This window comes from Miscanthus floridulus, chromosome 14 (genome assembly GCF_019320115.1).
Source record: "Miscanthus floridulus cultivar M001 chromosome 14, ASM1932011v1, whole genome shotgun sequence".
NCBI lineage: Eukaryota > Viridiplantae > Streptophyta > Magnoliopsida > Poales > Poaceae > Miscanthus > Miscanthus floridulus.
This window is the reverse complement of record NC_089593.1, coordinates 13,551,113-13,578,688: the sequence shown is the minus strand read 5'-3', so window position 1 is coordinate 13,578,688 and position 27,576 is coordinate 13,551,113. Positions and strand designations below refer to the sequence as shown.

The 27,576-nt window shown below is 40.3% G+C and overlaps 3 protein-coding genes across 3 annotated transcripts; 1 reads left to right on the top strand and 2 right to left on the bottom strand.

Annotated features, from left to right (window-relative positions):
• The first annotated feature begins 2,087 nt into the window (after positions 1 to 2,087).
• On the top strand, positions 2,088 to 4,631 carry LOC136504861 (uncharacterized). Its single transcript, XM_066499895.1, has 7 exons — positions 2,088 to 2,300; positions 2,446 to 2,523; positions 2,808 to 2,914; positions 3,224 to 3,301; positions 3,775 to 3,876; positions 4,020 to 4,098; positions 4,205 to 4,631. The coding sequence occupies exons 1-7, from the start codon at positions 2,165 to 2,167 to the stop codon at positions 4,321 to 4,323; spliced, it is 699 nt and encodes a 232-aa protein (XP_066355992.1). The 5' UTR covers positions 2,088 to 2,164; the 3' UTR covers positions 4,324 to 4,631.
• Positions 4,632 to 4,751: 120 nt separating this feature from the next.
• Positions 4,752 to 11,271, bottom strand: LOC136504860 (OVARIAN TUMOR DOMAIN-containing deubiquitinating enzyme 1-like). Its single transcript, XM_066499894.1, has 10 exons — positions 11,140 to 11,271; positions 10,166 to 10,483; positions 8,774 to 8,836; positions 8,604 to 8,687; positions 8,372 to 8,518; positions 8,172 to 8,261; positions 7,415 to 7,449; positions 7,259 to 7,314; positions 7,098 to 7,186; positions 4,752 to 6,883 (listed from the first exon to the last, which is right to left on the bottom strand). Exons 2-10 carry the CDS (start codon positions 10,412 to 10,414, stop codon positions 6,542 to 6,544), a joined length of 1,155 nt encoding a protein of 384 aa, XP_066355991.1. The 5' UTR covers positions 10,415 to 10,483; positions 11,140 to 11,271; the 3' UTR covers positions 4,752 to 6,541.
• A 5,978-nt stretch (positions 11,272 to 17,249) lies between these two features.
• LOC136505432 (OVARIAN TUMOR DOMAIN-containing deubiquitinating enzyme 1-like) lies at positions 17,250 to 26,935 on the bottom strand. The gene is made up of 9 exons (XM_066500586.1): positions 26,732 to 26,935; positions 25,703 to 26,023; positions 24,799 to 24,861; positions 24,629 to 24,712; positions 24,397 to 24,543; positions 18,268 to 18,302; positions 18,105 to 18,160; positions 17,923 to 18,032; positions 17,250 to 17,650 (listed from the first exon to the last, which is right to left on the bottom strand). Exons 1-9 carry the CDS (start codon positions 26,933 to 26,935, stop codon positions 17,336 to 17,338), a joined length of 1,335 nt encoding a protein of 444 aa, XP_066356683.1. The 3' UTR covers positions 17,250 to 17,335.
• Positions 26,936 to 27,576: the final 641 nt, after the last annotated feature.

Here is a 27,576-nt window from a genome sequence, read left to right as displayed (position 1 = left end):
AAAAATTTTGTGTATTTGAGAAAAAAATAATTAGCTAACTATAATAGCTAGCTATTGTCTCTATTCTAAACTGCAAGTTGTTCTAGGTTTTAGGTGTATAGTTTTTGCGGCGCACCTACTAGATATATACATTATACTATATCTAGATATATAGCAAAATGAAATATCTATAAAAGCTATAACGACTTACCATTTAGACTGAAGGGAGTACTAACTACATGCTAGCTAATTATTCATGCGGATTGTTTTGATCCACGTAATAATATTGATTAGTAGGTTTGCTTGGATCCACTGATACTAACTTTAGCTGCTAACTGTTAGCACTAGTGGATCTAATAAACAGATTCTAAGATGGTTTATTGGCCGGCAAGACCAGGCCAGGCCACCAACTTGCAAGTTGCTAGTTGCGTCACCGGATCAAAACTCCTTGGTCTCAAGGTCGCCGGGATAACAGAATTGTCAAGGATTCCCAGGAGAAAGAGATCGTAGTCAGGGGCGGCTCCACGCATAATAACACAGACACGGGGAGTCGTCGAGTCAAATGACACGGGCACACGTGGTGGAATTTCTGGACCAGGACTTCCCGCGAGTCCATCCACGTGGAAGGAAGTGGTAACCACCTTTTATCTTTGTTTTTTCGTCAAAATCAAAATCAAAATCATAATCAATTACTGTGAAGTCCGTGGACGTGGAATCGGCGACCAGGGGCCATGGACGTGGTCGCGACGGCCGCCAAAACGGCAGCGTGGCGGCTTAATAAGTCCATCGATTTAAGTTTACGATTTATCTTTCATAAATAAATTAAATGAATGGTAACTAAAATTCAAAAAGAAAAGTAACCAAAAGAGTTGTCCAAATTATAACCCCCCTATAGTTATTTTGTGTTCAGCTTTACCTCTTGATTTTTAGTTAGTCAAATCCAATCCACCCCTTAATAAGAATTTTCTTTTCTTTTTCTCTCTACGAGGAATTGGTAAGGAAGTGTCAAATGTTGCCTCTATAGCGCAGTTGAAACTATCCCACATTTGTTCTTTGACTATCACTTTGCAAGCTTTGTTTAAAATAATGTAAATATCACTTTTGAAATTCAACCACCTACTAGCTTTGCCAATTGGTTTGGTTCTTGGCTACATGGATTAAGTCCTAACTCATAAACCAAATATAGCTTGGAGCTACTGCACTTTTGTTGGGCAATATGGTTGACTGGAAATAATATGGTATTTAACAAGGATAAATCTAACATTTTTATATAGGTAATTTTCAGCGCGATGTTTTGGATCCGCTAGTGGTCAATTCTGCATAGAGAAGAGGAGCGACCACTGTATCAGTAGGGGTACGGTGCAGAAGCTAGAAGACGTTGATTTTGGCCGTCTTTGCGAAGTTTGGATGAAACTTTAGGAATCGTGATTAGATCCTTTTCTTTGTTTGCTATGCTCGTTAGATGGGTCAAACCACGTTTTCTTAGGGTTTAGGGTGTGTATTGTGACTATCAGTTGTGTACCATCTGAGGATGGTAGAGGCTGGAACTTTGCTCTATTATCTAAAAAATGTACAAGTTGAGGTTTAAGACTTTAAGCTCTAATAGTTTTGTAGTGTGACAGCGAACATAAATTATGTTAGAAAATACATTATGAACTTTTTGTCATTATCTTGTGTATGTTTTTTATTTTAGTGTTACTTTATTATTAAATGCCTAAACTATAAAAAAAACAATAGTGAAAACGCACAGTGTATTTTTCTAGCCCAAATTATGATATTCTCTATCACCCTATAAAATTTAAACTTAAAACTCAACTTATTATACATGAAAAAGTAAAAACAAAAATGTTGCTAACTGAAAGATTGGGCCAACTGAAAAAAGACGGACAAATTGAACATCAAATCAGTTTAGCCCGAATACTATTCATATGTAACTGGGAGTAAACTGGACCTTTTGTTTTCCTAACCCATCATCATTATGAGCCCTAACACAACTTTGGGCCTCTACGATGATGGGCTACAAGCGTAACGGGCTCGTCACAGGCTGGCCCAGCCCAATCCTCGATCTGCCTGCGAACACTTGCCTCTCTACTCTGTTCCTCCTCTTCCAAACCTCCTTATCGCAACGCGAGCAGCAGTTGCAGGGGAGCCACGCTCGGGCTGCGGAGGACGCAGCAAGGAAGGAATGGCCGCGCTCCGCCACCTCGCCGCCGGCCCCACCTACCACCACCACGGCGTCGCGGCAGCCACCGCCTCCCTCCAGCTCCATCGCCTCCCCCTTCCCTCCCGCCCCCTCCGCTCCCGCTCCCGCTCCTTCACCAGTAAGTAACTCCTCTCCCCCTTCTCTCCTCGTCGGCCTCCTTTCTTCCTTCCGCTCCCAATTTCTTCGGCTACAGGTTGAGTGTGGGAGCCCAATGTCTTGCTTCAGTGCCTTTGGTGGTGGCCGGCTGATTTCTTTGCTTGCAGGGGTTTATGCGCTCTCCAGCAATGACATCAGGGTCGGCACCAACGTCGAGGTCGACGGCGCGCCATGGAAAGTTCTAGGTGACAAGCATTCCCCACCCTTCGTATTTCCCTTCCTTCTTTTATCTGAAGGCTATCCCTTTACCTGCAATTGCTCAAGGATATGCAACACTGTAGTAGCATAAAGTTGTGGAGACTACTTATCAAGTCCAATGTCCATGTACCTGTCTTATCAACGATCACTGATTTAGGAGTATTTGCTTAGCTCTATTCTTGAATGAAAACAAAAGGAATTCACTGCACAAAATGTACATCATTGTTATGCAAAATACGCCAGTTAATTTCTCCTCTCCATCCAACAACAGAGTTCCTCCACGTCAAGCCAGGAAAAGGTGCTGCTTTTGTCAGGACAAAATTGCGTAACTATGTAACCGGCAACACAGTTGAGAAAACCTTCCGGGCTGGAAGTACGGTAATCACCCCTCTAATTCACATCTTCTGAATCTGACAATATTCAGCACTTGTTCTTTTTCCCTTCCCCACTCTGTGCCTGTTCTAGTAGTAAATGTTTTTTTTTCCTTGCAACAAATTACTTGTACACGATGTAGCTTAGTTAGCGAAACTCTTGCTTCTCTTGTTATTTTCTCTGATGATTTATGTATGACGTATCATTGGCCTATGGTGGATTGCCTTTGCTTCACCAATATATGTTTTATGTTCACTGTATATCCCCTTTCAGTTATGCAACGACTAATAGTCACTTCTTCATTGAAACTTTCAGCTGCAGGAACCATCCCTTTCAAAGGAGACCAAGCAATTTACATACAAGGATGGCGCCCAGTTCGTGTTCATGGATCTGGTAATTAGTCAAAATTATTGTCAATGTAAACAATTATATTTTATGTTTTTTGTATTTTACCATGGTCCCACTTCAACACCCTGAGGCACCCGTTTCTTAGATCACCTTTTGTAGCATTATACTTGCTTCAAAACACAGTGCAAATTGGCAATAGGAATTGTTGAAGGAATTCAGCATCATTTGTTTTATCAAAGGCAACTCAGAGTTGTAATGTAAGAAATTTTGAATGAAGGAAAAGAACCAGAAAACTTTCAGTTTCCACCACCACCGCAATAGCCACTTCCAGTTTCTTTTTTCAGAAAATAAAAATATATTCTGTTTTTGTCTTCCCAGAAAGCTTGATATCTGGACGTAAACGAGCCACTTTCTGAATTCGTGGAGAAATTTGAACTTAGGAATTAGGATCCTGATATAGGTAAACAATTCCATGATTTTTTCTGTCTTACAATGCTCTTCTTAATTTCTCCGTCTAGACAACATTTGAAGAAAGTCGGTTAAATGAAGCAGATGTCGGTGACAAGCAAAAATGGCTGAAAGAGGGGATGGACTGCAATTTGTTGTACTGGAATGGGAAGGTATTTCCTAGTTTTGTTTTTCAGATTCTTTGCTATTCAATTCTTTAATGAATTAAAATTCTAATAATTTCCTATAAATTCAGGGCGAATAGTTTTCTTACACAGCAAATAAATACTGGACACTGATTGTGATAATTTTGTAGATCATTGATTTCGAGCTCCCAATCACTGTGAGGCTGACTGTAACTGATACTGACCCAGGGGCAAGTGATAGTGCGCAAGGTACAAAGCTCTCTTAAAATATAGTATGCTTCTGTTGTAAGTACCTGCATGTTGCTAAACAAATTAATCACTTGTACTGGGATCATACTGTTACTGTATTTTGTAGGAGGAACAAAGCCTGCAACCCTGGAAACTGGAGCTGTTGTCACTGTGCCCTCTTTTGTGAACGTAGGCGATGATATTCTGGTTGATTCAAGAACTGGGCAGTATATGAATCGAGCATAGCGAATTGAAGAGGATTTCAGATTTGAGGAGAGTACTGGTTTTTTGTTTGACCATTTTAGTCCCGTTCACTTGTATGAATGCTCTGCGTCTTTGGCCCCAGGAACTTTACATTTCCGCTGCATGTGAATCCTCACTCTGATCTCAAACTCTGATTATAACCATGTACATCTTCGGCTTCCAGATAAAAGGAAAATTGTGTTCAGAATTTTGCAGCTCATATCTCAAACTCTGATTATAATCATGTAGTAGATAGAATGTACAGACCAAAGAACATGAGTAAATAATCTGAGCTGTGATTAGCAGAATAACCGGATCAAATTTATTTATAAGAACCAGCTGACCAGGTTACCACTTACAAGGCATGTGGCCACAACAAATTGAAGAAATATCTGAAGTCAGATTAGTAGCTTACAAAATGTTACACTGGTAATGAAGCTTGGGGTACAGTGGCTGTCAAGCCTGACACATTGTCTGAAAATTGATGATGAACAAACCTTGCTGACTACGACTGCAGTCTGGAAGGTACATTAGAGTAAGGGTGTATTGATCCTGCAATAGAGAGGCTCCGGATACTCCTGATCTGGGGACCAGAAGCCACTGCAAACTGGCCCTCTCAGCTGCTCCCAGGCCAGAACAGAGGATATGGCTTTGCGAGTCTGGCTATCCATTTATACACACCAGTGTTCCCTGAGATCCCTGAGCTGCCTGATCTAGAGTTCTGGACAATATGCCGTTGTTGCCAGAATCCATTTTGGTTAGGACACAGGACTGGTAAAAAGGCAATGCGGCTGCTGCTCAAATGCTTGTCAAATGGATTCCATTTCAACCAGAGATTGATATGGAAGGACTACAAATGTCGTTAAGCAGTGCCCTACCACACAAGCTACAACAGGCACGTGCACAGTCATCAGGCACCTCTGTAGCATATCTGGCATACAACTTGAGGCTGGGAAACAAAGTCAGCATACACTACGGGTTGGTCAGTGTGAGGGAGAGGATAACTGATTAGAACCTAAGCCAAGTGGAGAATGAGAATTATTCTCCTACCTATCTGATCTTGTTCTCTAAGCTACTTACCTATTTGTCTATCCCTCCCTCTCTGCTGCCTCTGTTCTCTGCAGATCACAACTCCAATGACCGGGAAGCCAGCACCAAACATTACAGTGAACATAATGGACAAATTAACGTGTGCTGTTGGGATTAACTGCCGCTGTTCAGCAATGAGCCAAAAATAGCCAAATTGAATTGCAGAGGTTTCCATTTTTTATGTCTGTGTTGGAATGTCATGAACCACTCATCATGTCAAGTATAGGTGGCGATGTATGTCCATAGCCTTCCACTTGAAGCAAATCTGTATTTCCAGTTTAATCTCCCAGATGGCTGTAAAATTTCTACTCAACAACCAGGCTTTAAAACTTCTACTCAACAACCCTATTTGTACTATGCAAGCTGCAGCAATACACAAGACTGATCGAGTACGCCATTCAGTCACTTGGGTATTCTTATTCCAAAAGAATGACTGCTCGTGTACTACATTTTCATTTGATTAAGTCTGCTGTCAATGTTAATCCTAGTTCTCCACAAGAAGTCTCTTCAAAGAATTTTACAAACTCAACATCATTATCGATTTAAAGTTACTTCTAGAACACATCCAACTTTTAGCAAGCATTACCAATCAATGACCAAAGGAAAGCCTGCAGCAACAGGGACTCACAAAACAATTCCTTCATGCTGCAAATTACAGTATTATTGTTCCTTGAAGATGTATGATCCAATCCACATATTGCTGTATCAGAAAACAACTAGTCCTTCATATGCTCTTACCAAATGTGAATCATCCATCCAACTGCTTAAGCAACTGGGAACAACAGCCATAACAAAAGTAAACCAAAAAAGCTAACTGATCTATTCCACTGCTCCTAGTGTAAGGTGTTCTTCCCACTGGTTCCAGTGCGCTTAAGTATCCAGCAACAAGAGAAACAGTGCCTCGCATGTTATGCCAAGTCCAAATTTATTTCATAAACTGTGTGCATGAGCACATCCCAGCAAATGGAGTATTTTTTGTCTTGGGCAACGAAGTGTAACCAGATACAATTTCGAAGCAGATGCACAATCAAACACCAATACTAGAGTAGACTTTCAATAGAGATCCATGTTATCACCCAAACAGTTCCTGTTAGAACCATCAACCAGAGGCTGCCGCATACTCCGAATCTGTTCACTTGCGATAAAGAATGGCAGTAGTGTGGGCAGCCGTCATGAATATGGTCACTAGAGGCATGCGATCAGACGAAAATAAGTTTCCAGCTGGCAAGACTGGATGTTTATCAGTTGCACTGGATAGATAGTACTGGCTGATTGAACTGAGAGATCCTGATGTTCTGCTTACTCCTGATTCTGATTGAGGAACGAAGTCAAGGCACTGCACTTGCACAGCTCCATCTTTCATAGCACCGTCCACAAATGCTACGTGCACTGGGATGCCAAGAGCCTGTGATAGAGCCCTTGTTTGTAGAATTTCGATGCCAGCGCCAAATGGACGCACATATTGTATGCAAAACTGTTACAAAGCCACAAATGCAGAATGGTAAGAGCAATTTGTAAATGGCATAGTATTGGTTAGCTTGGTTCTTCCTTATTAACCAAAAAAAGTTGCCCGCGTTTCATTTCTACGGTTTGCATATTTCCATTGAGAGAAGGCTAACTTGGAAAGCAAGCATATCGTTAATGATATATAATTGTTACAGAAGCATAAAAGGAAAACAATCAATTACTTGTAATGATGGTATACTCAATAATCTGTTGTAGTCCACTTCATGTGTACGGATATGAACCTCTGTCAGCAATCTGAGCAAAGAAAGAACTAACCAAAGAAAAATGTTAAATAGAGAACAAATAAACAAACAACACATCCCAAAAAGCATCGTATCCTCACTCCTAGATGATGAAATTTCCTGTAGGCTTATCGCGTAAAGCTCATCAGAATTTAGCCTAGAAAGGAAAAAAAATAGAATTTTCCATAAACATAAGTGTAATGGAAAGAATTGATTACTGAATGAATTGGATCACTGAAGTAAGGAACTAAACATACCCATTTGCAACTGAATTGACCAAGTGCTCAAACTCCTGAAAGAACATAAAGACATTTGTAGTGATTAATATAATTACTTTGAAGTATAATCTCAGGAAAAGACACTCCTAAGTGATGCATAATGAGGTATTGCAGTGCCATTCTTTTTTATATAAAAAAGAAGTACCATTTCATAAACCAAAATTTTCTTTCTTAGATGTGAAAATGCAAGAAAAATGGAAAAAAACTGCATACCAGATAGTAAAGTAGAGTTTTTAATGCAGAAGTATGAATGTGATATATGTGATTACTCATGAGCTCTTAAGTTGTTTTGTTCATGTACTCCATGTCATATATGTGTCTGTGCACTCCATCTTGTTATTGTTTTAAAACAAAGTTACCTCATTTCCCATGTATAGGGAATGAGAGCACATGTTTCTATAACTGCAAAATGTAAATTATACCGTACTACTGTAAATTATGCTGTACTACTGTTTTTACTGTCTCTATAGAACTGTAAGTTCTGTGCACATTACATTTTTAATATGCAGGAGAGTCAGTGTACCATTGCATTAAGAAGAGAAATTTGTATTAAAAGACACAACCTATGAAGTTAAATACACCCCACTGGAACAAAAGAACAATAAAAAATGAATACCAGAAAACTAAGATGAAGTCAAAGCAAGCAGCAGAAAACCACTAGCCCCGGCCATAAAACAGAGAGTCTTATCCCCAGAAGTACTTAAGATTCCTTGAACAGAATACAGATACACATTACGTAATCTCTATGATTCAGGCCATGGGGCACAATAAGTATTTTGGCAACCAATAGATGTCCCGCATGATTCTTCGCAAGGAAAAAGAAGTCCTGCATGATTGTTTTGTGCATAGCCAACTGAACAAATCACTAGGAAAAAATTAGGATAAAACGATCAGGCAATACAAATTCATGCTTCTGTAAGCTGGAATAATACTTACAGAAACAACACTTGAGAAAAATGCTTCCGGATTTGAGAAGTACGCATTATTCCATTGTAAACGACAGAAATTCTCTCTGGACCTTGCCACGCATTCCATTAAGCGAGTGACCTCAGCTTGACTACATTGCATTTTCCCAAGGTTTTCCTGATTACAAGACTAGCATGTTAAGATTTTGTGCAGAAGAAGAAAGCAACAACATCATCATGAACAAGATAACTGAGATCGTTACCAAGTAAGAGAAAAGGAAAGCTCTGTAAAACTGTGACCCATCGTTTCGTATTGGTCTGAAGCACACATAATGTTCACTAAGTATCTGCACAAAGAATGATTTTCAGGTATGCACAAAGCTCTTAATAATGGCAGTGCTTCTAGAGTCAAATTTACAGTGTACAAACAAACCTTGTACTGCTGCTGGAAGGTAGGTATTCCAGCAGCTGCACCAACCAAATACGATAGTGGCCCCTATGATTGTAAAAGTTAGCATCACACTAGGCATAATAGTTAATTCATAAGATTATAAAACTTAGAATTATCCAGATAAGTCATGCTGAGGCAATGCTTGGAGCACAAGAGTTCACTTCTTTTTACAGGAAATGCTTGAGAACCATATGACAAAATGCCTTTGCACGTAAAGGCTAGCTAGCTATTGCTTGCAGCAAAATCATGAATCTGTAAGATCTCTGGTAGCCAACTAGCCAAGCTTTCAACATCGTTTAAAACACAATGAACTTATGGTTGACATTCGTGATACTTTTACTGTACAAACACTTCTGTTTACTGCATGGCGCATTGTATCTGTTGATGGCAATATTTAAGTTACATTTTTTTCCAGGACATGAAAATAAGAATTGTTTTAGGGGGAAAGACTAAATCTGTTTTTGGGGTAACAATTTTTTTAGATCATGGAACAGAAACATCCAGGACAGTGAGAGACGCTTCGGCCGTATTCTTCATGTATTTAAGAAATCATAACTGTTGGAATATTGTTACACATGTATGGTAGGCTTGTATAGTTACGGTTGTTACGGTTACACATGCATGGTAGGCCTGTATAATAAGCTATTATTGGTGTCTATCACCTCCTGTAATTCAGCCCATTGGCTTATATATAATGGCGCCCCTGGCTGTTGCCCAGTGTGGCCTTTGCCCCCAATCTGATCTTCCCACTCTAACATGGTATCAGCCGCATACCCGATCCTCCGCTTCCGTTGATCGCGCGCCCAGGCCGCGACTCTTCTTCCTCGCGCCGCCACCCCTCTCCGTGCGTGTTCCCCTCACGACGCGTCCACCCACCCGGCGGCCCGCCCTCCTCTCTCTTGCCATGGCCGACGACGAGATCGTGCCCGATCCCAACAATAACTCGACTATTTAAGCCAAAAGACTTAGGACACACTCAAGGAATGGGTAACTATCCATGTTGATTCTCTATGATATAAGCTAACAAAGCCCAGACATTATCTATCAGTTTCAAAATACAACAATCTTCAAACAGTTCAAAGAAAGTTTAGTGTATATCAGCATCACATATTTTATTGTCATTAAAGAGCAAAGCTTATCTAGAAACACAATGGACAGGGTATGATCAGAGCATCACAGGTGTTCAATGGAGAAAAATTTACAATGGTATAAATACTTAGTGATAATTGATGATGGTACGAAATTACAGATGTCAGACCATTTCATTGAGCACCAAAAAAAAAAGCAACTTCCCTATGAAGGAGAAACAATTCATGACTAAGGAATAAACAAGTAAATTCAGTTAAGTAGCTTGTGAGGCTACAATATTTATACCTGACGATGTAGTGCCAACTCAGGAGGTTCTGGGGTTACAAAGACGCTGTCGTCATAATTGTCCTTGGCAACACGGTTGTTCTTTGGAGGACGGAGGTATGTCTTCTTGCCATCTAGCAGCTGTTGCCAATTGTGGTGAAGTGAAAGAAACTTCTGTCTGGTGAGCGGCTCACAATTTTGCCGGCCAATATAATGAGGGGGGTTTTGTGGATCACTCGAGTACATTGAAAGAACTTGAGGATCACTCATGAACAGAGAACCCCATCCATTTTTTGTTTGAAATTCGTTCGGCTTTTCATCATCGGAGTCCTTAGGATCCTAGTGAGTTACAATCATCAGGTAATTCATATTTTCCAAATGGAAGCAGGCAGAACCCAATGACATAATCCCAATAAATATAAATCCACCTATTTTGTTCTGGTCAACTGACGGCCACATAATCTAAAAAAAAAAAACTTTCCAGAAGATATGCACATCACGTCATGCTCTCTGGACATTTACACCCAAGAACGCACGAAAAAGAATCTAAGTAATGTGCTCAACATAGAGCGAGTTTTCTTTTCAGGAAATGCCCAGGGAAAAAGAAAAGCAAGCCAGCCTGCAATTGGATCAAATCCCTGAAGGAAACCCAAATTACGACACAGTCATCTAAACGGGATCAGCATTTCGCAAGAAACCCCCATTCGATGTTGCCGTGGCACACGATTCCGCGATAATTCAAGAACCGGCATTGCCTTTTTTTTATCCGTCACTTCATTCTTTTCTGTGTTCCCCCAAAATCAAGAACCCGACAATCAAATTGGGAACATGTTCAAACCAAAATTAGCCTACAACCAACCAGCCCAATTGAGGAATCCCTCTCCCTATATCAGAACGCAAGAAAGAATCCCCAAGAAATCAAGCGCAGCAACTCAAGAACATGCCAACGCACCGAACCCCAATACACCCCGGATGAAGCTGGAACAAAGCCTAACCTCGTCATCGGAGGACGACCATGAAAGCGGCGGCGGAGAATAAGAGAGTTCCCGTCCCGACGCGCCGGGGACCTCGTCACCGGGGGACGAGGGTGAAAGCGGCGGCGGCGAATAAGAGAGTTCCTGTCCCGCCGCGCCACCGCCTCCGCCACCTGCACTGCTTCCCGCGCCGGGGTTGCACGTGAGCGGTTTGGGTCGCGACGGCGAACGTGGCGGCGAAGAAGAGGGCTCCCGTCGCGGTGCGGGGGGCCGTGCTGCTGCGCTGTCGCCGTCGCCGCCTCCGCCTCCGCCACCTGCGCTTCTTCCCGCGCTGAGGTTGGACGTGAACCTGAACGGCAGTCTCTTTTTTGGGAGACTTTTCCCCGTGTGCCCTTATAAAAGATCGTAATTCCCTGTGTGCCCCTGAAAAAATTCAGCGGTCTTCAGCGCCACTACTTCAACTTTTTCGTGTCATCCATGCCACTTCCGTCAGTTTGGGCTCCAACGCCGTTAAACTGCAGGTGTGAAAAGACAAAAATGCCCTTAAGTTCAAATATGTTATTAATTTTTTTGAGCATCTTAACGACTTCAAATGAAAAAACTCAAAACTAGAAAGTTGTAGATCTCGTCGAGATCTATAATTTTCATATAAATTTTTTTTTCATTTAATTTCGCAAAAAAAATAATATGATTTTTCTAAGATATATTAATCATATCAAATCATATTTTTTTTGCGAAATTAAATAAAAAAAAATTTATATAAAAATTATAGATCTCGACGAGATCTACAACTTTCTAGTTTTGAGTTTTTTCATTTGAAGTCGTTAAGATGCTCAAAAAAAATTAATAACACATTTGAACTTAAGGGCATTTTCGTCTTTTCACATCTGCAGTTTAACGGCGTTAGAGCCCAAACTGACGGAAGTGGCATGGATGACACGAAAAAGTTGGAGTAGTGGCGCTGAAGACCGCTGAATTTTTTCAGGGGCACACAGGGAATTACGATCTTTTATAAGGGCACACAGGGAAAAGTCTCCTTTTTTGGAGGTAGCTTTTCTGCCATTTGGGCAAGTTTGTTTTTGCAGTTTCTCCCCTGGATTTCTACGGAATGTTGACGCGCTACTTCTTGAGGGGTCAGAACTCAGAAGATATAGCCCCCTGTTTATTTATAGCCACAGGGATCCAATGGGAAATTTACAAGCGGAGAGGTATTTTCTGGAAGTTTTGCGCCTATATCGTTTATGTGCTGCATAGTAATTTTTTTCTCTTTTCTACTCCCTTTCTTTCAAATTATAAGAGGTTTTAGATTTTCTAGATTTTATTATATAGTTAGCATAGTTTTTAAGGCGTCGCCTAGGCGACGCCTTGTCGTCCGGGCGTTTTTTGAACCATGGCGTCGGGCTCGCCACGGCATCCTCGCGTATGGCGTCGCCTTGCACCCCAAGTCGTCGCCATGGCGTCGACTTGCTCTAGGCGGACGCCGCGCGTGCACGAGCGCAGGAGGAAAACCGCGCGCGGGGGCGGGAAGCCTGGGATTGCGCGCGTGGGGAAAACGCAGCGCGTTGCGCGCGCGGGGCAAAGAGCGGAGCGTTGCGTGCGCGCAGGAAACAGAGGCGCGAGCGCGCGGGAAAGAGAGAGCAGCGCGCGCATACCTCCCGCCAAAGACGCATCCATCTGACTCGCGCCAGTCGAGGGAGGGAAAGGGAGGCGAGAGGGAGAGAGGAGCGCGTCGGCTCACCTTAAATCGAGCGGCGGGCCAGCGGCGCCTGCGACCCTGAGTCCACGACCCACGTCCCATCCGCGTCCGCGACTTCCGCCCCGTCCACGACCGAGACTCCCGCCCCATCCGTGGCCGTGAATCCTGCCGCGACTCCCGCCCCATCTGCGACCGTCTCCAGGACTTCTCCGTCGCTTCCTCCATCACCGGCTCCACTCTGCGGGTATGCTCTCCCCTCTTGGCCTCTCCTTCCTCTGTTCTTCCTCCAATCCTCCATCCCTCTTTCCACTGCGGCTCTGCTTTTCCTCCCCCTTGTTTCTCTGCTCTGCTTCTTGTACTCGTGCTCTGCTCTGCTCCTTTCTGTTATTTGTGTATGGCGTCGCCTCGCCATGCGCCTAACCCGTCTAGGCGTCTGGAAGGGGGTGGAGCACCGCACCTCGCCCTACCGCCTTAAAAACTATGATAGTTAGACATAGTATATATTTAAGTGTATAGACAAATTACGTATATAAAAAGTGAAAACATCTTATAATTTGAATTGAGGGAGTACTTAAAAAATGAAATTCTAAGTTCGAGCAACAACATCATGTAGTTCATGGAGCCCTACTTCATCCGTCCAAAAAATTATCATACTCATTTTTTGAGGAGTCAATGCATATTAAGTTTGACAATATATATACAACAACGTACTAATCTTTATAATGAATAATAAGTATCTGATGAAATAGTAACCATGTTCGGAGGTACAAATGTTGATAATATTCTTTATAAACCCAGTTTATAAGCTTAAAAACCTTAACTTAGTCTAACCTAGGATGATACTCCCTACATTTCAAATTATAAAGTCGTTTTTGGCTTTTTTTTAGATTCATAGCTTTTGCTATGTATGTAGATATAGGGTATATCAAGATACATAGTAAAAGCTAAGAATTAAAAAGCCAAAACAACTTATAATTTGAAATAAAGGGATTTTTTTGTTTTGAGACGAGTGAGGCACCCCAATTTGACCAAGCTCTCCCAGGCCCTAATTCAAACTATTTATCTAGCAAAAAATAAGCATCTCATCTCAAATTGAAGTGCTTATATTCTATAATTTGTAGTTAGGATTTGTTTTGAGACGGATTGAGGCACCACAATTTGAACAAGCTCTCCCAGGCCCTCATTCAAACTATTTATCTAGCAAAAAATAAACATCTCATCTTAAATTGAAGTGCTTATTCTATAATTTGTAGTTAGGAGGAGCAAAATCCTTTGAAATGCTTCCAATATATGTTTTTTCCAAGAGATTTAACAAATGTAGGTACATTGGTCTATTCATTGGAGCCTCAGCTACATTATGGTATCATGGAACAATTTTTTCGCTTTAATAACTTTTGAGAAGAATAATTTCATATATATATATATATATATATATATATATATAACTACTATCCTGTAGTTGGCTACAGAATAATTTATTCTGTAGCCACTTTGAGTTATGATAATTACTATGTTAATTTACGAGATTATAGTAACTCCTTACTAAGTGTTTTAATATAATGTTATGGTAAATATTCTCATGTGTTATAGTAACCCAACTATCGTAAATATGTATTGACATTATGGTAAATTAGTATATAAAATTATAGTAAATGGAGGTGGCTACAGAATAACTTATTTTGTAGCCGGCTACTGAATAGCCTCTCCCTATATATATATATATATATACAAAATAAGTTATTCTGTAGCCACTTCCATTTACTATAATTTTATATACTAATTTACCATAATGTTTGGGTTACTATAACACATGGGGATATTTATCATAACGTTATATTAAACCACTTAGTAAGGAGTTACTATAATCTCGTAAATTAACATAGTAATTATCATAACTCAAAGTGGCTACAGAATAAGTTATTCTGTAGCCAGCTACAGGATAGTAGTTCTATATATATATATATATATATATATATATATATATATATATATATATATATATAGGGAGAGGCTATTCAGTAGCCGGCTACAGAATAAGTTATTCTGTAGCCACCTCCATTTACCATAATTTTATATACTAATTTACGATAATGTCAATATATATTTACTATAGTTGGGTTACTATAACACACGGGGATATTTACCATAACATTATAGTAAACCACTTAGTAAGGAGTTACTATAATCTCATAAATTAACATAGTAATTATCATAACTCAAAGTGGCTATAGAATAAGTTATTTTGTAGCCAGCTACAGAGTAGTAGTTCTATATATATATATATATATATATATACACACATATACGGTAAGACTATTCTACTGGCCACAGAATAACTTATTCTATAGTCACCTTGATTTACGATAATGTTTGTACCAATTTACGATAATGACAATACACATTTACGATACATGGGTTACTATAATTCAAGATGATACTTACCATAATGCTATAGTAAATCACTTATGAAGGAGTTACCATAATCTCATAAATTAGTATAGTAATTATCGTAACTCAAAGTGGCCACGGAATAACTTATTCTGCGGCCAACTACAGAACAGTACGTATATATATACACACACTGTTTTGAAAAAAAAAACCACTATTAGTCGAACACATTGTCATGGTCATGTTCAATGCTTCCAAACTATGCCACAAGTACATCATTCCAATAGTTCCCTGAGCTATAAGAAGCGCAGCTAAATTTGATCTCAAGAATGAACTGAGTTGGGTTCCGAACAAAATGAAGATGCAAACTTATAAGCATCGTTCTCCAAACCAATTTCAGGTCGGTTATGCTCAAACGCGCCAACCATGTCAGATGCTCCCTCCAAAAGTACTTTGGCTCATTTGGAGTACTAAAGCACAAGGATTCAACAGGATATTGCTTAGCTCTACCAGAACAATGTAAGATTCACCTTGTGTTTAATGTCTCACAACTAATGACCATACATTGTACCCATTTGTACACACCAGTGTTCCCTGAGATCCCTGAGCTACAGCTGCCTGATCTGGAGTTCTGGACAATATGCCACTGTTGCCTGAATCCATTTTGGTTAGGACACAGGAGTGGTAAAAAGGCAGTGCTTCTGCTGCTGCTCAAGTGCTTTTCAAATGGACTCCATTTCAGCCAGAAATAGATATGGAACCACTACAAATGTCGTCAATCAGTGCTTTTGCCTACCACACAAGCTACAACAGGCATGTGCACAGTCATCAAGCACCTCTGTAGCATATCCGGCATACAACTTGAGGCCAGGAAACAAAGTCAGTGTACACTGTGTGTTGGTCAGTGCGAGGGAGAGGATAACTGACGAGAACCTAAGCTAAGTGGAGAAATGGGAATTATCCTCCTACCTATCTGATCTTGTTCTCAAAGCTACCTTCCTATTTGTCTATCCCTCCCTCTCTGCTGTCTCTGTTCTCTGCAGATCACAACTCCAATGACCGGGAAGCCAGCACCAAACATTACAGTGAACATAATGGACAAATTAACTTGTGCTATTGGGGTTAACTGCCACTACTCAGCACTGAGTAAAAAAAAAGGCAAATTAAATTGCAGAGATTTCCAGTTTTTATGTCTGTGTTGGAATGTCACGAACCATCCATCATGTCAAGTATAGGTTGCACTGTATGTCCATAGCCTTCCACTTGAAACAAATCTGTATTTCCAGTTTAACCTCCCAGATGGCTGTAAAATTTCTACTCAACAACCAGGCTTCCCCTTAAAACTTCTACTCAACAACCCTATCTGTACTATGCAAGATGCAGCAATACACAAGACTGACCGAGTACGTCATTCACAGTCACGTGGTATTCTTATCCAAAAAGAATGACCGCTCGCATACTACATTTTCATTTGATTAAGTCTGCTATCAATGTTAATCCTAGTTCTCCACAAGTGTCTTAAAAGAATTTTACAAACTCCACATCATTATTGATCTAACTTCTAGAACACATCCAACTTTTAGCAAGCATTACCAATCACTGACCAAAGGAAAGCCTGTAACAACAGGGACTCACAAAACAATTCCTTCATGCTGCAAATTACGGTATTATTGTTCCTTGAAGATGGATGATCCAAACCACATATTGATGTATCAGAAAACAACTACTCCTTCATATGCTCATACCAAATGTGAATCATCCATCCAACTGCTTAAGCAACTGGGAACAACATCCATAAGAAAAGTAAACCAAAAAAGCTAACTGATCTATCCACAGCTCCTAAGGTGTTCTTCCCACTGGGACCAGTGACCTTAAGTATCCAGCAACAAGAGAAATAGTGCCTCACATATTATGCCAAGTCCAAATTTATTTCATAAACTGTGCGCATCAGCACGTCCCAGCAAATGGAGTATTTTTTGTCTTGGGCAAAGAAGTGTAACCAGATACAATTTGGAAGCAGATGCACAATTAAACACCCATACTAGAGTAGACTATCAATAGAGATCCATGTTATCACCGAAACATTTTCTGTTAGAACCAACAACCAGAGGCTGCTGCATACTCAGAATCTGTTCACTTGCGATAAAGAATGGCGGTAGCATTAGGAGTTACTAATAGGGTCACTAGAGGCATGCGATCAGACGAAAATAAGTTTCCAGGTGGCAAGAATGATTGTTTATCAGTTGCACTGGATAGATAGTATCTTCTGGTTGAACTGAGAGGTCCTGATCGAGGAATGATGTCAATGCACTTTACTTGCACAGTTCCACCTATCTTGACGCCGTCCACAGCTGCTAGGTGCAAGGGGATACCAAGAGCTTGTGATAGAGCCTTCATTTGTAAAAGGGTGACATCAGCGTCAAAGGGACGCCCAGATTCTTTGCAAAACTGTTACAAAGCCACAAATGCAGAATAGTGAGAGCAATTTGTAAATGGAATAGTATTGGTTAGCTTGGTTCTTCCTTATTAACCAAAAAAAATTGCCCACATTTTCATTTATCGGGTTTGTATATTTCCATCACGAGAAGGCTAACATGGAAAGCGTGCACATCGTTAATGTTATAAAATTGTTACAGAAGCATAAAAGGAAAACAATCAACTACTTGAAATGAATCAAGCATAAATTCTGAGATGATGGTATAGCAGCCAGAAACACTAACCAAAAGGGCATTTATTTTTTCATTCTGATTCTGACTCACTACTGCTCTGTTGTAGTCCGTTTCATATGTACGGATATGAACCTCTGTCAGCAATCTAAGCAAAGAAAGAACTAACCAAAGAGAAACGTTAGATAGAGAACAAATAAACAAACAACACATAGCAAAAAGCATCGTATCCTCACTCCTGGATGACGAAATCTCTTGTAGGCTTATCTCGTAAAGCTCAACAGCATTTAGCCTAGAAAGGAAAAAAAAAATAAAATAGAACTTTCCGTAAACATAAGTATTATGGCAACAATTGATTACTGAAAGAATTGGATCACTGAAATAAGGAACTAAGCATACCCATTTACAACTGAATTGACCAAGTGCTCAAACTCCTGAAAGAACATAAAGACATTTGCAGTGACTAATATAATTACTTTGAAGTATAATCTCTGGAAAAGACACTCCTAAGTGATGCATAATGTGGTCTTGCAGCGCTATTCTTTTTTTTTAGATAAGTACCATTTTATAAACCATAATTTTATCTCTTAGATGTGAAAATGTAAGAAAATGAAAAAAAAATGCCAGAATGTATGATACATACTCAGATATATGTGATTACTCATGAGCTCTTAAGTTGTTTTGTTCATATACTCCATGTCATCTATGTGTCTGTGCACTCCATCTTGTAAAACAAATTTACCTCTTTTCGCATGTATAAGGAATGAGAGTGCAGGTTTCTATAAAACTGTAAATTACTGTCCATAGAACTGTAAATTCTGTACACATTACATTTTTAACCTCGAATATGCAGGAGTCAGCATTCCATTGCATTAAGAAGAAAAATTTGAAGTAAAACACACCACACACACCCCTACGAAGTTACATACAAAAGAACAACCAAGCATGAATACCAAAAAACTAAAAGCCAAAGCAAGCAGCAGCAAACCCCTAGCCCGGCCATAAAACAGAGAGTCTCATCCCCAGAAGTACTTAAAATCCCTTGAACAGATACACATTACATAATCTCTATGATTCAGGCCATGGGACACAATAAGTATTTTGGCAACTAATAGATGTCCCGCACGATTCTTCGTAAAATCGTAAGGAAAAAAAATGTCTCACATGATTGTTTTGTGCATAACCGGCTGACCAAATCCCTAGGAAAAAATAGGATAAAATGATCAGGCAATACAATTCATGCTTTTGTAAGCTGTGATAATACTTACTGATGTTAGTCGCTGAATTCTCACTCTTGGAAATAGCAGAATTCTTACTCTCATCGAGAGAGGATGACACTAGGAGTTGGGACAATTTTCTGATTTACTTCTCAATGCCATGCCAACCCAAGGGGTTGGGGATACATATTTATAGGCTGCTAGCCAGCCAAGCATATGCCAAGATGCTAGTCTAAGATGCTGTCCTAGATGCTAAGATGCTGTCCTCTAGATGCTAGTCTAAGATGCTGTCCTAGATGCTGTCCTTTAGTCTAAGATGCTGTCCTAAAAACACAAAGACCACAACAGCCCCACAAAGACCATAGCACCACTGTAGAGAGGCCCACATGCGACATATCCATACTACCAAAGCTAGTGTCAATAAACAAACTGAAGTCTGAAAAAAAACGCCCATACGCCTTCCATCCCACCCACAGCTGGAGCATGAGAAAGGTTCAGATAGCTTGCTGGACTGATAGAACCCTGGACAATGTTGAATTGTTAGCATTCCTTCCCCACAGCACTTGATGATTTCCATATTTTCCCAAATGAGAGAGTAATAAGATGTGTTCAGACCATCTGGCTTCCCTATTTTGCTTAGTGAGAGAGCAATAACAGGTGTTGTCCGTGCTCTAACAATGCTTGGATACGCTCAAAAAAAAAAACAATGCTTGGATGGCCTCCATTCTTACCTTGGTGAGCGGTTGATCAAAGTGCTGGGCAAATTGTTCAAAGAGATCTGTACTTGAAGATTATGACTTAGGGGATAAAGCTCCTACTAGTTTCTTAACAAGGAGTTCTTCTGCTACTTGGATTGCCCCTTTGCCAACTTTGCTTTTCGCTTTTTCAACAAGACTATTGCTTTTGCGCTGTGGAGGAGATTGTATTGCGGTATCTTGGGCTTCCACATTTGGACTTGGTTGTTGTCTAATCAATGGGGGAGCCATTGGTCTAGTAATTGAAACCAAAAACTCCTCAATGCTCTATGCAGCTTGTTTGGATGAAATAGAACCTAGCTGAATTTATCACATATCAAACTTCATTGGGCCGCACACCATGTAACGTGTTATATGTCTCTGATTCTAACTTTAGGACTATGCACTAGGGGCTCAGTACCCTCCTGTTTCTCTTCCAAAAAAAAACTTTAGGACTATGCCTCCACTGCTTTCCAATAGTTCTGATGCTAACACTCTGCTATAAGATGGGCAGCTAAATTTGGATCTCAACAATGAACTGAGTTGAGTTCAGAACAAAATGAAAATACAAACTGATAAGCATCGTTCTCGAAATAAATTTCAGGTTGATTATGGTAAATCGTCAACCATGTGCGAAGCTCCCTTTAAAGTACTTTGGCCCATTTGGAGTACTAAAGTGCAAGGATTTTAACAGCATACCACTTAGCTCTACCAGAAAAATGCAAAATTCACCTTGTGCTTAATGTCTCAACTTAGTGCACACCAGTGCTCCCTTAGATCCCTGAGCTGCCTGATCTGGGCAATATGTCGCTCTTGCCATAATACATCTTGGATAGGAGTTTGGTAAAGGACAGCAGTGCTTCGGCTGCTGCTCAAGTGCTTGTCAAATGCCAGATCCAAGAAGGATTACAACGTTGTCAAGCAGTGCTTTTGCCTGCCACACAAGCTAAAACATGCAGGCGCATAGCCATCAGGCATCTCTGTAGCATATCTGGCATACAACTGAATGCAAGGCACTGCATGGATACATGCTGTGATTGTAATACTTCCATGTTTGTGTGAGGGCCATATTGGTCAGTGTGAGGGAGACAGTAACTGATGAGAACCTAAACTAAGTGAAGATTATGTTTCTACATATCTGATCTTCTTCTTTAAGTTACCTTCCTATTTGTCTATCCCTCCCTCTGCTGTCTCTGTTCTCTGCAGATCACTCAACTCCAGTGACCGGGAAGCTAGCACCAACATTACAGTGAACATAATGGACAAATTCTGTTGTTGGAATTAACTGCCGCTGTTCAGCAACTGACCAAAAACAGCCAAATTAAATGGCTGAAGTTCAAATTATTATGCATGTGTTTGAATGTCACGAACCATTCATGCATCATGTCTAGCAGGGGGCGCTGTATGTCCATAACCTTCCACTTGAAGTAAATCTGTATTTCCAATTTAATCTCCGAGATGGCTTTAAATTTTCTACTCAACAACCCAATTTGTACCATGCAAGCTGCAGCAATACACAAGATCGATCGAGTCTCCATTCACATCCACACGAGTTTTCCCAGAAGAATCACCGCTCACATACTACATTTTCATTTGATTAAGTCTGCTGTCAATGCTAATCTTAGTTCTCCACAAGTGTCTTCAAAGATTTTTCACAAGAAAAATACAAACTCCATATCATTATCAATTTAAAATTCGTTCTAGAACGCATCCAACTTTTAGCAAGCATTACCAATCACTGGCCAAAGGAGAGCCTGCAGGACTCTCAAAAAATGCCTTCATGCTGCAAATTTCGGTATTATTGTTCCTTGAACATGGATGATCCAAACCACATCTTGCTGTATCAGAAAACAACTAGTCCTTCATATGCTCTTACCAAATATGAATCTTCCATCCATGCTTCAGCAACAGGAAGAACATCCATAAGAAAAAAAAGAAAGAAAAAAAACTAACAGATTTATCCCACTGCTCCCAGTGTAAAGAGTTCTTCCCACTGGTATTAGTGCCCTTAAGTCTCCAGCAACACAAGAAACAATGCCTCAGATTTTATGCCAAGTCCAAATTTATTTCATAAACTGCGTGCATCACCACATCCCAGCAAATGGAGTATTTTTTTGTCTTGGGCAAAGTGTAACCAGATACATTTTGGAAGCAGATGCACAATCAAACACCCATACTAGAGTACGTTATCAATAGGTTTCCATGTTATAACCCAAACAGTTTCGGTTAGAACTGTTCACCAGAGGCTGCAACATACTCGGAATTCACTTGCGATAAAGAATGTCACATTGACCCGTCCTACTCAGTAAGGAGACTAAAGGCATGTGATCAGATGAAAGTAAGTTTCCAGCCGGCATGGCTGAGTTGCTATCATCCCTTCCTTGCTCTGGATGTTTATCAGTTGCGCTTGAGGGACAGTAACTTGTGATTAAACTGAGAGGTCCTGATGCTGTGCTTACTCTTGATTCTGATTGAGGAAAGAAGTCAAAGCACTTTACTTGCGCAATCCCATTGTTCATGGTTCCGTCCACGAGTGCCAGGTGCATTGGGATGCCAAGTGCATTTGATAGAGCACTCATTTGTAGCATGTCGGCTTCAGCGTCAAAGGGACGCACTGATGCTATGCAAAACTGTTACCAAAGCCACAAATGCAGAATAGTGAGAGCTATTTGTAAATGAAAAATAGTATTGGTCAGCTTGGTCCTTCCATATTTACCAAAAAAAAAAAGTTGCCCATATTTTATTTCTAGGGTTTGCATATTTCTGCTGAGAGAGGACTAACTTGGGAAAGTGAGGATATCTTTAACAAAATATAATTGTTAAAGCAGCATAAGAGGAAAATAATCTACTACTTAAAATGAATCAAGCATAATTTCTGAAAGGGTATAGCCATGGACGGACCCATAGGGTATGCTGGGTGGTCCACGGCATACCCTGGGGTCGAGGTGTAAGTGAATCAGAATATAAATTTTTATGTAAGAAAAAAAGAAAAAAACTTACTACCTGGTAGACACGCATCAGATCAATAATTAGCATCCGGTCATTAGTCCATCATATCCTATGACTTGTGAGTTTTCTAACCGAAAGTTCCCAACAGATCGATTCTATATTATGAATTATTTGTGTTTCATTTGAACAATTTATATCGAGATTTATCGTCGTTTGTAGCTTAATCTTTTAATTTAAGGCTCATCATATTATTTAATGTAGCTGGTTTTACCGAATTAGAATATAGTTTTACCGAATTGCATAAGAAAAAAAATTACGGCATACCCTATGATAAAATCCTAGGTCCGCCACTGGGTATAGCAGCCAGAAACATTAACCAAAAGGGCTTGGGTTTGCTCAAATGCTGGCTCGTAGTCCGCATGATGTGTACGGATATGAACCTCTGTCAGCAATCTAAGCAAACAAAGAACTAACCAAAGAAAATGTTACATAGAGAACAAAAAAAACAAACACATTCCAAAAAACAATGTATCCTCACTCCTGGATGACGTAATCTCCTGTAGGCTTCTCTTGTAAAGCTCATCAGCATTTAGCCTAGAAAGGAAAAATAAATAAATGTTCTGTAAACATAAATATTATTCAAAGAATTGGATCACTGGTGTAATGAGCTGAACGTACCCATTGGCATCTGAATTGACCAAGTTCTCAAACTCCTGAAAGAAAATAAAGACATGTGTAGTGATTAATATAATTACTTCAAAGTATAATCTCAGGAAAAGTACCACATAAAACATAATTTTAAAAGTACCACATAAAACATAATTTTAATAGATAGTGAAAATGCAGGGGAAATGGAAAAGAAAAAAAGAAATGCATACCAGATAGTAAAGTTCATTTTCAGTGCTGTGTAGAAATATGATATAGTGTTCGAGAGAAAAGAAGAAGTGTGATATAGACCCAGATATATGTGATTATTCATGAGTTTTTTAAGTTGGTTTTGTTCATGTACTCCATGTTATCTATATGTCTGTGCACTCCATCTTGTTATTATTTTAAAACAAAGTTCCCATTTTTCCCATGTAGGGGATGAGAGCACAGGTTTCTATAAAATTATAAATTATGCCTTACTATTGTTTATTTAAAACGTTGTCTTAAAGTCCAGAGAAATACACATTACATTTTTTTTCTCGAATGTGCAGGATAGTTGTGTTTTATTGCATTAAGAAGAGAAATTTGAAGTAAAACACACCCTAACACATTTATGATTTTTTTTTCTCGAGCAACACATTTATGAAGTTACATACACCCCACAGGAACAAGAGAACGACCAGGCATGTATACCCGGAGAACAAAGATGAAGCCAACTCTAGCTGCAGCAAACCCCTAGCTCCAACCATAAAACAGAGCAGAGCCACATTCCCAGCAGTACTTAAAACCCTTTGAACAAATCTACATTACGTACTCTCTAGAATTCAAGGCACGGGGTACAGTAACTATTTAGGCAACTAATAGATGTCCCACAGGATTATTTTGTGGATAACTGGCTGAACTGATCACTAGGAAAAAATTTAGGATAAAACAATCAGACAATACAAATTCATGCTTTTGTAAGTTGAGACAATACTTACAGAAACAACACTTGAGAAAAATGCTTCAGGATTTGAGAAGTACGCACTATCCCAATGTAAACGACAGAAATTCTCTCTGGACCTTGCCACACATTCCATTAAGCGAGTGACCTCAGCTTGACTACCTTGCATTTTCCCAAGGTTTTCCTGTTTACAAGCCTAGCATGTTAAGATTTTGTGCAGAAGAAGAAAGCAACAACATCATCATGAACAAGATAACTGAGATAGTTACCAAGTAAGAGAAAAGGAAAGCTCTGTAAAAAGATGATCCATCTATTCGCATTTGTCTGATGCACACATAATGCTCACTAAGAATCTGCACAAAGAATGATTTTCAGGAATGCAGAAAGCAGTTAATAATGACAATGCTTCTAGAGTCAAGTTTGTAAGGTAAAAACAAACCTTAAACTTTTGCTGAGCGATAGAATTTTTTGCAGCTGCACGAACAAAATCAGATAGTGGCACCTATGGTTGTAAGAGAGTTAGCATCACATAGGCATAATAACTGATTCATAAGATTCACTTAAAATGATCCAGATAAGTCATGCTGAGGCAAGGCATGGGGCACACGAGTTTTGCTTTTTTTTTACAAAAAATGCTATAAGACTCATGGCAAAATGTCTTTGCGTATAAAGGCATGCAAGCTAGCTAGTGCTTGCAGTAAACATTATGAACCCATGAAGTCTCTGGTAGCCAAGTATTCAACATCGTTTAAGACACACTTATCTTTCTGGTTGACTTTCATGATATTTTTATTGTACAAATACTGCAGGGCACATTGTATCTGTTCATGGCAATATTTACAATTTTTTTCCAGGACACCAAATTACAAAAACAAAAATTGTTTGTGGGAAAGACCAAATCTATTTTATGGGTAACATTTTCTCGATAATGGAATAGAAACATCCAGCCTGATCGAGAGATGCATCAGCTTTATTTTTATTATATTTAAGAAATCATGACTGGAATATCTAAGCCAAGACTTAGGACGCACTCAAGGAATCTGCAAACAGTCCAGGAAATGTTTAGTGCAAATCATCATCACATATTTATTGCCATTGATTAGCAAATCTTATCTACAAACACAATGAACAGGGTATGATCAGGGCATCACAGATGTTTCAATAGAGAACAATGGTAACACTTCTGGATACTTAATGATAGTTGATGATTGTATGAAATTTCAGATGCCAGACCATTTCATTGAGCACAGAAAAGAAACTTCACTGTGAAGGAGAAACAATTCATGATTAAGGAACAAACAATAAATTCAGTTAAGTAGCTTATGAGGCTACAATATTTATACCTGACATCGTATTGCCTTCTCAAGAGGTTCTGGGGTTACAAAGAGGCAGTTGGCATTATTGTCCTTGGCAACACGGTTGTTCTTTGGCGGGCGGAGGTATGTCTTCTTGCCATCTAGCAGCTGTTGCCAATTGTGGCGCAGTGAAAAAAAAAACTCCTCTGTGATGAGCGGCTCACAATTTTGCCGGCCAATATAACGAGGGGGGTTTTGTGGATCACTCGAGTCCATACAAAGAACTTGAGGATCACTCATGTACAGAGAACCCCATCCACTTCTTCTTTCAAGTACGTCCAGCTCTTCGTCTTTGAAGCCCTCATAATCCTGGTGAGTTACAATCATCAGGTAATTCATGTTTTCCAAATGGAAGCAGGGAGAACACAATGACATAATCCCAGTAAATTCACCTATTTCATTCTACTGCTAGTCAAATGACGGACACATAATCTAAAAAAAAAAACTTTCCAGAAAATATGCAAGTCACGACATGATCTCTGGTATCATGAGATGTCCATTTACAACAAGATACCAAGAGAAAAAAGAATCAAAACAACGTGCTCAACATATACCGAGTTTTCTTTTCACGAAATACCAAGAGAAAAAGAAAAAAAAATAACAAACCAACTGCAATTGGATCAAATCCCTGAAGGAAGCCCAAATTATGACACACAGTAATCTAAACGGGCGATTTTGAATAAAGCGATCAAAAACTTCAGAGGGCAAGAATCAGCCAGAACGGGACAAGCATTTCGCAAAAGACGCCGCAAGAAACTGCCATTCGAAATTGCCGTGGCACCACTCCGGGACATTCAGTAACCGGCATTGGTTTTCCCCTTCCTTCCTTCCTAGCCGACATCAAGAACCCATCAATGATCAATCAAATCGGGGACGTGTTCAAACCAAAATCATCCTGCCACCGACCCAATCGAGGATCCCTCGCCTTCTATCAGCCTGCCAGCGACTCAAGAAATCAAGAACCTGCCAACGCACGGAACCCCAAGAGACCCGCGTGAAGCTGGAACAAACACAAACCTCCTCCTCATCGTCGTCGTCGTCGGGCGGCGGCGGTGAAGGTGGCCACGGAGAAGAGGGTTCAGGTTGCGGCGCGGGCCGCGGCGCTGCTGCGCCGTCGCCGCCTCCGCCTCCGCCACCTGCGCTGCTTCCCGCGCTGGGCTTGTACGTGTACGTGAACTTGTGCGGCCTCACATTCTTTTCTGGCGTTGCCTTTTCTGACATTTCGCCGAGTTCTTTTGCAGTTTCTCCCCTGATTTTCTACGAAATGTTGATGCGCTACTTCTTGCTGGGTCAGAACATAGCCCTCCTTTTTTTTATCATCATAGGCCCCTATTTATTTATAGTCATAGGGATCTAATGGAGAATTTACAAGTGAAGAGGTATTTCCAGAATTTTACGCCTTTTTATTATGTGCGCTGTAGTAAAGAAATCCGAGATACTAGCACGGAGTCCTGCGCTTCCTCCGTCACGCGCGTCCACGAAAAATGTCGGGCCGCCTACAATTCGGTCGCACTTGTTCACGCGTACTTAGAGACCACTCAAGCCCGCTCTGTTTCACGCACCCGTATACACACGAGGACCACCCGCGCCACCCTTCGCTTCCTGTGCGCATGCACACCGCCTGCGGCTGCTTCGTATCGCGAACGCGGGGACCTCCTGCACTTACACCGGCTTCTTGTGCCTACTCCGTGTGCTCGCATCCCCGCTTGCGGATGCGTGCCATAGACTCCCATCCAAGAGTATAAGCTTGAAATATGAATGAAACACTTGCAACATGCTTGCTGTAACGTATGACTGAAACAACTAAAATATTTGTATCGGATTCATAAACCCAGGGTCTCTTATGGACCGGCTTCCCAGCA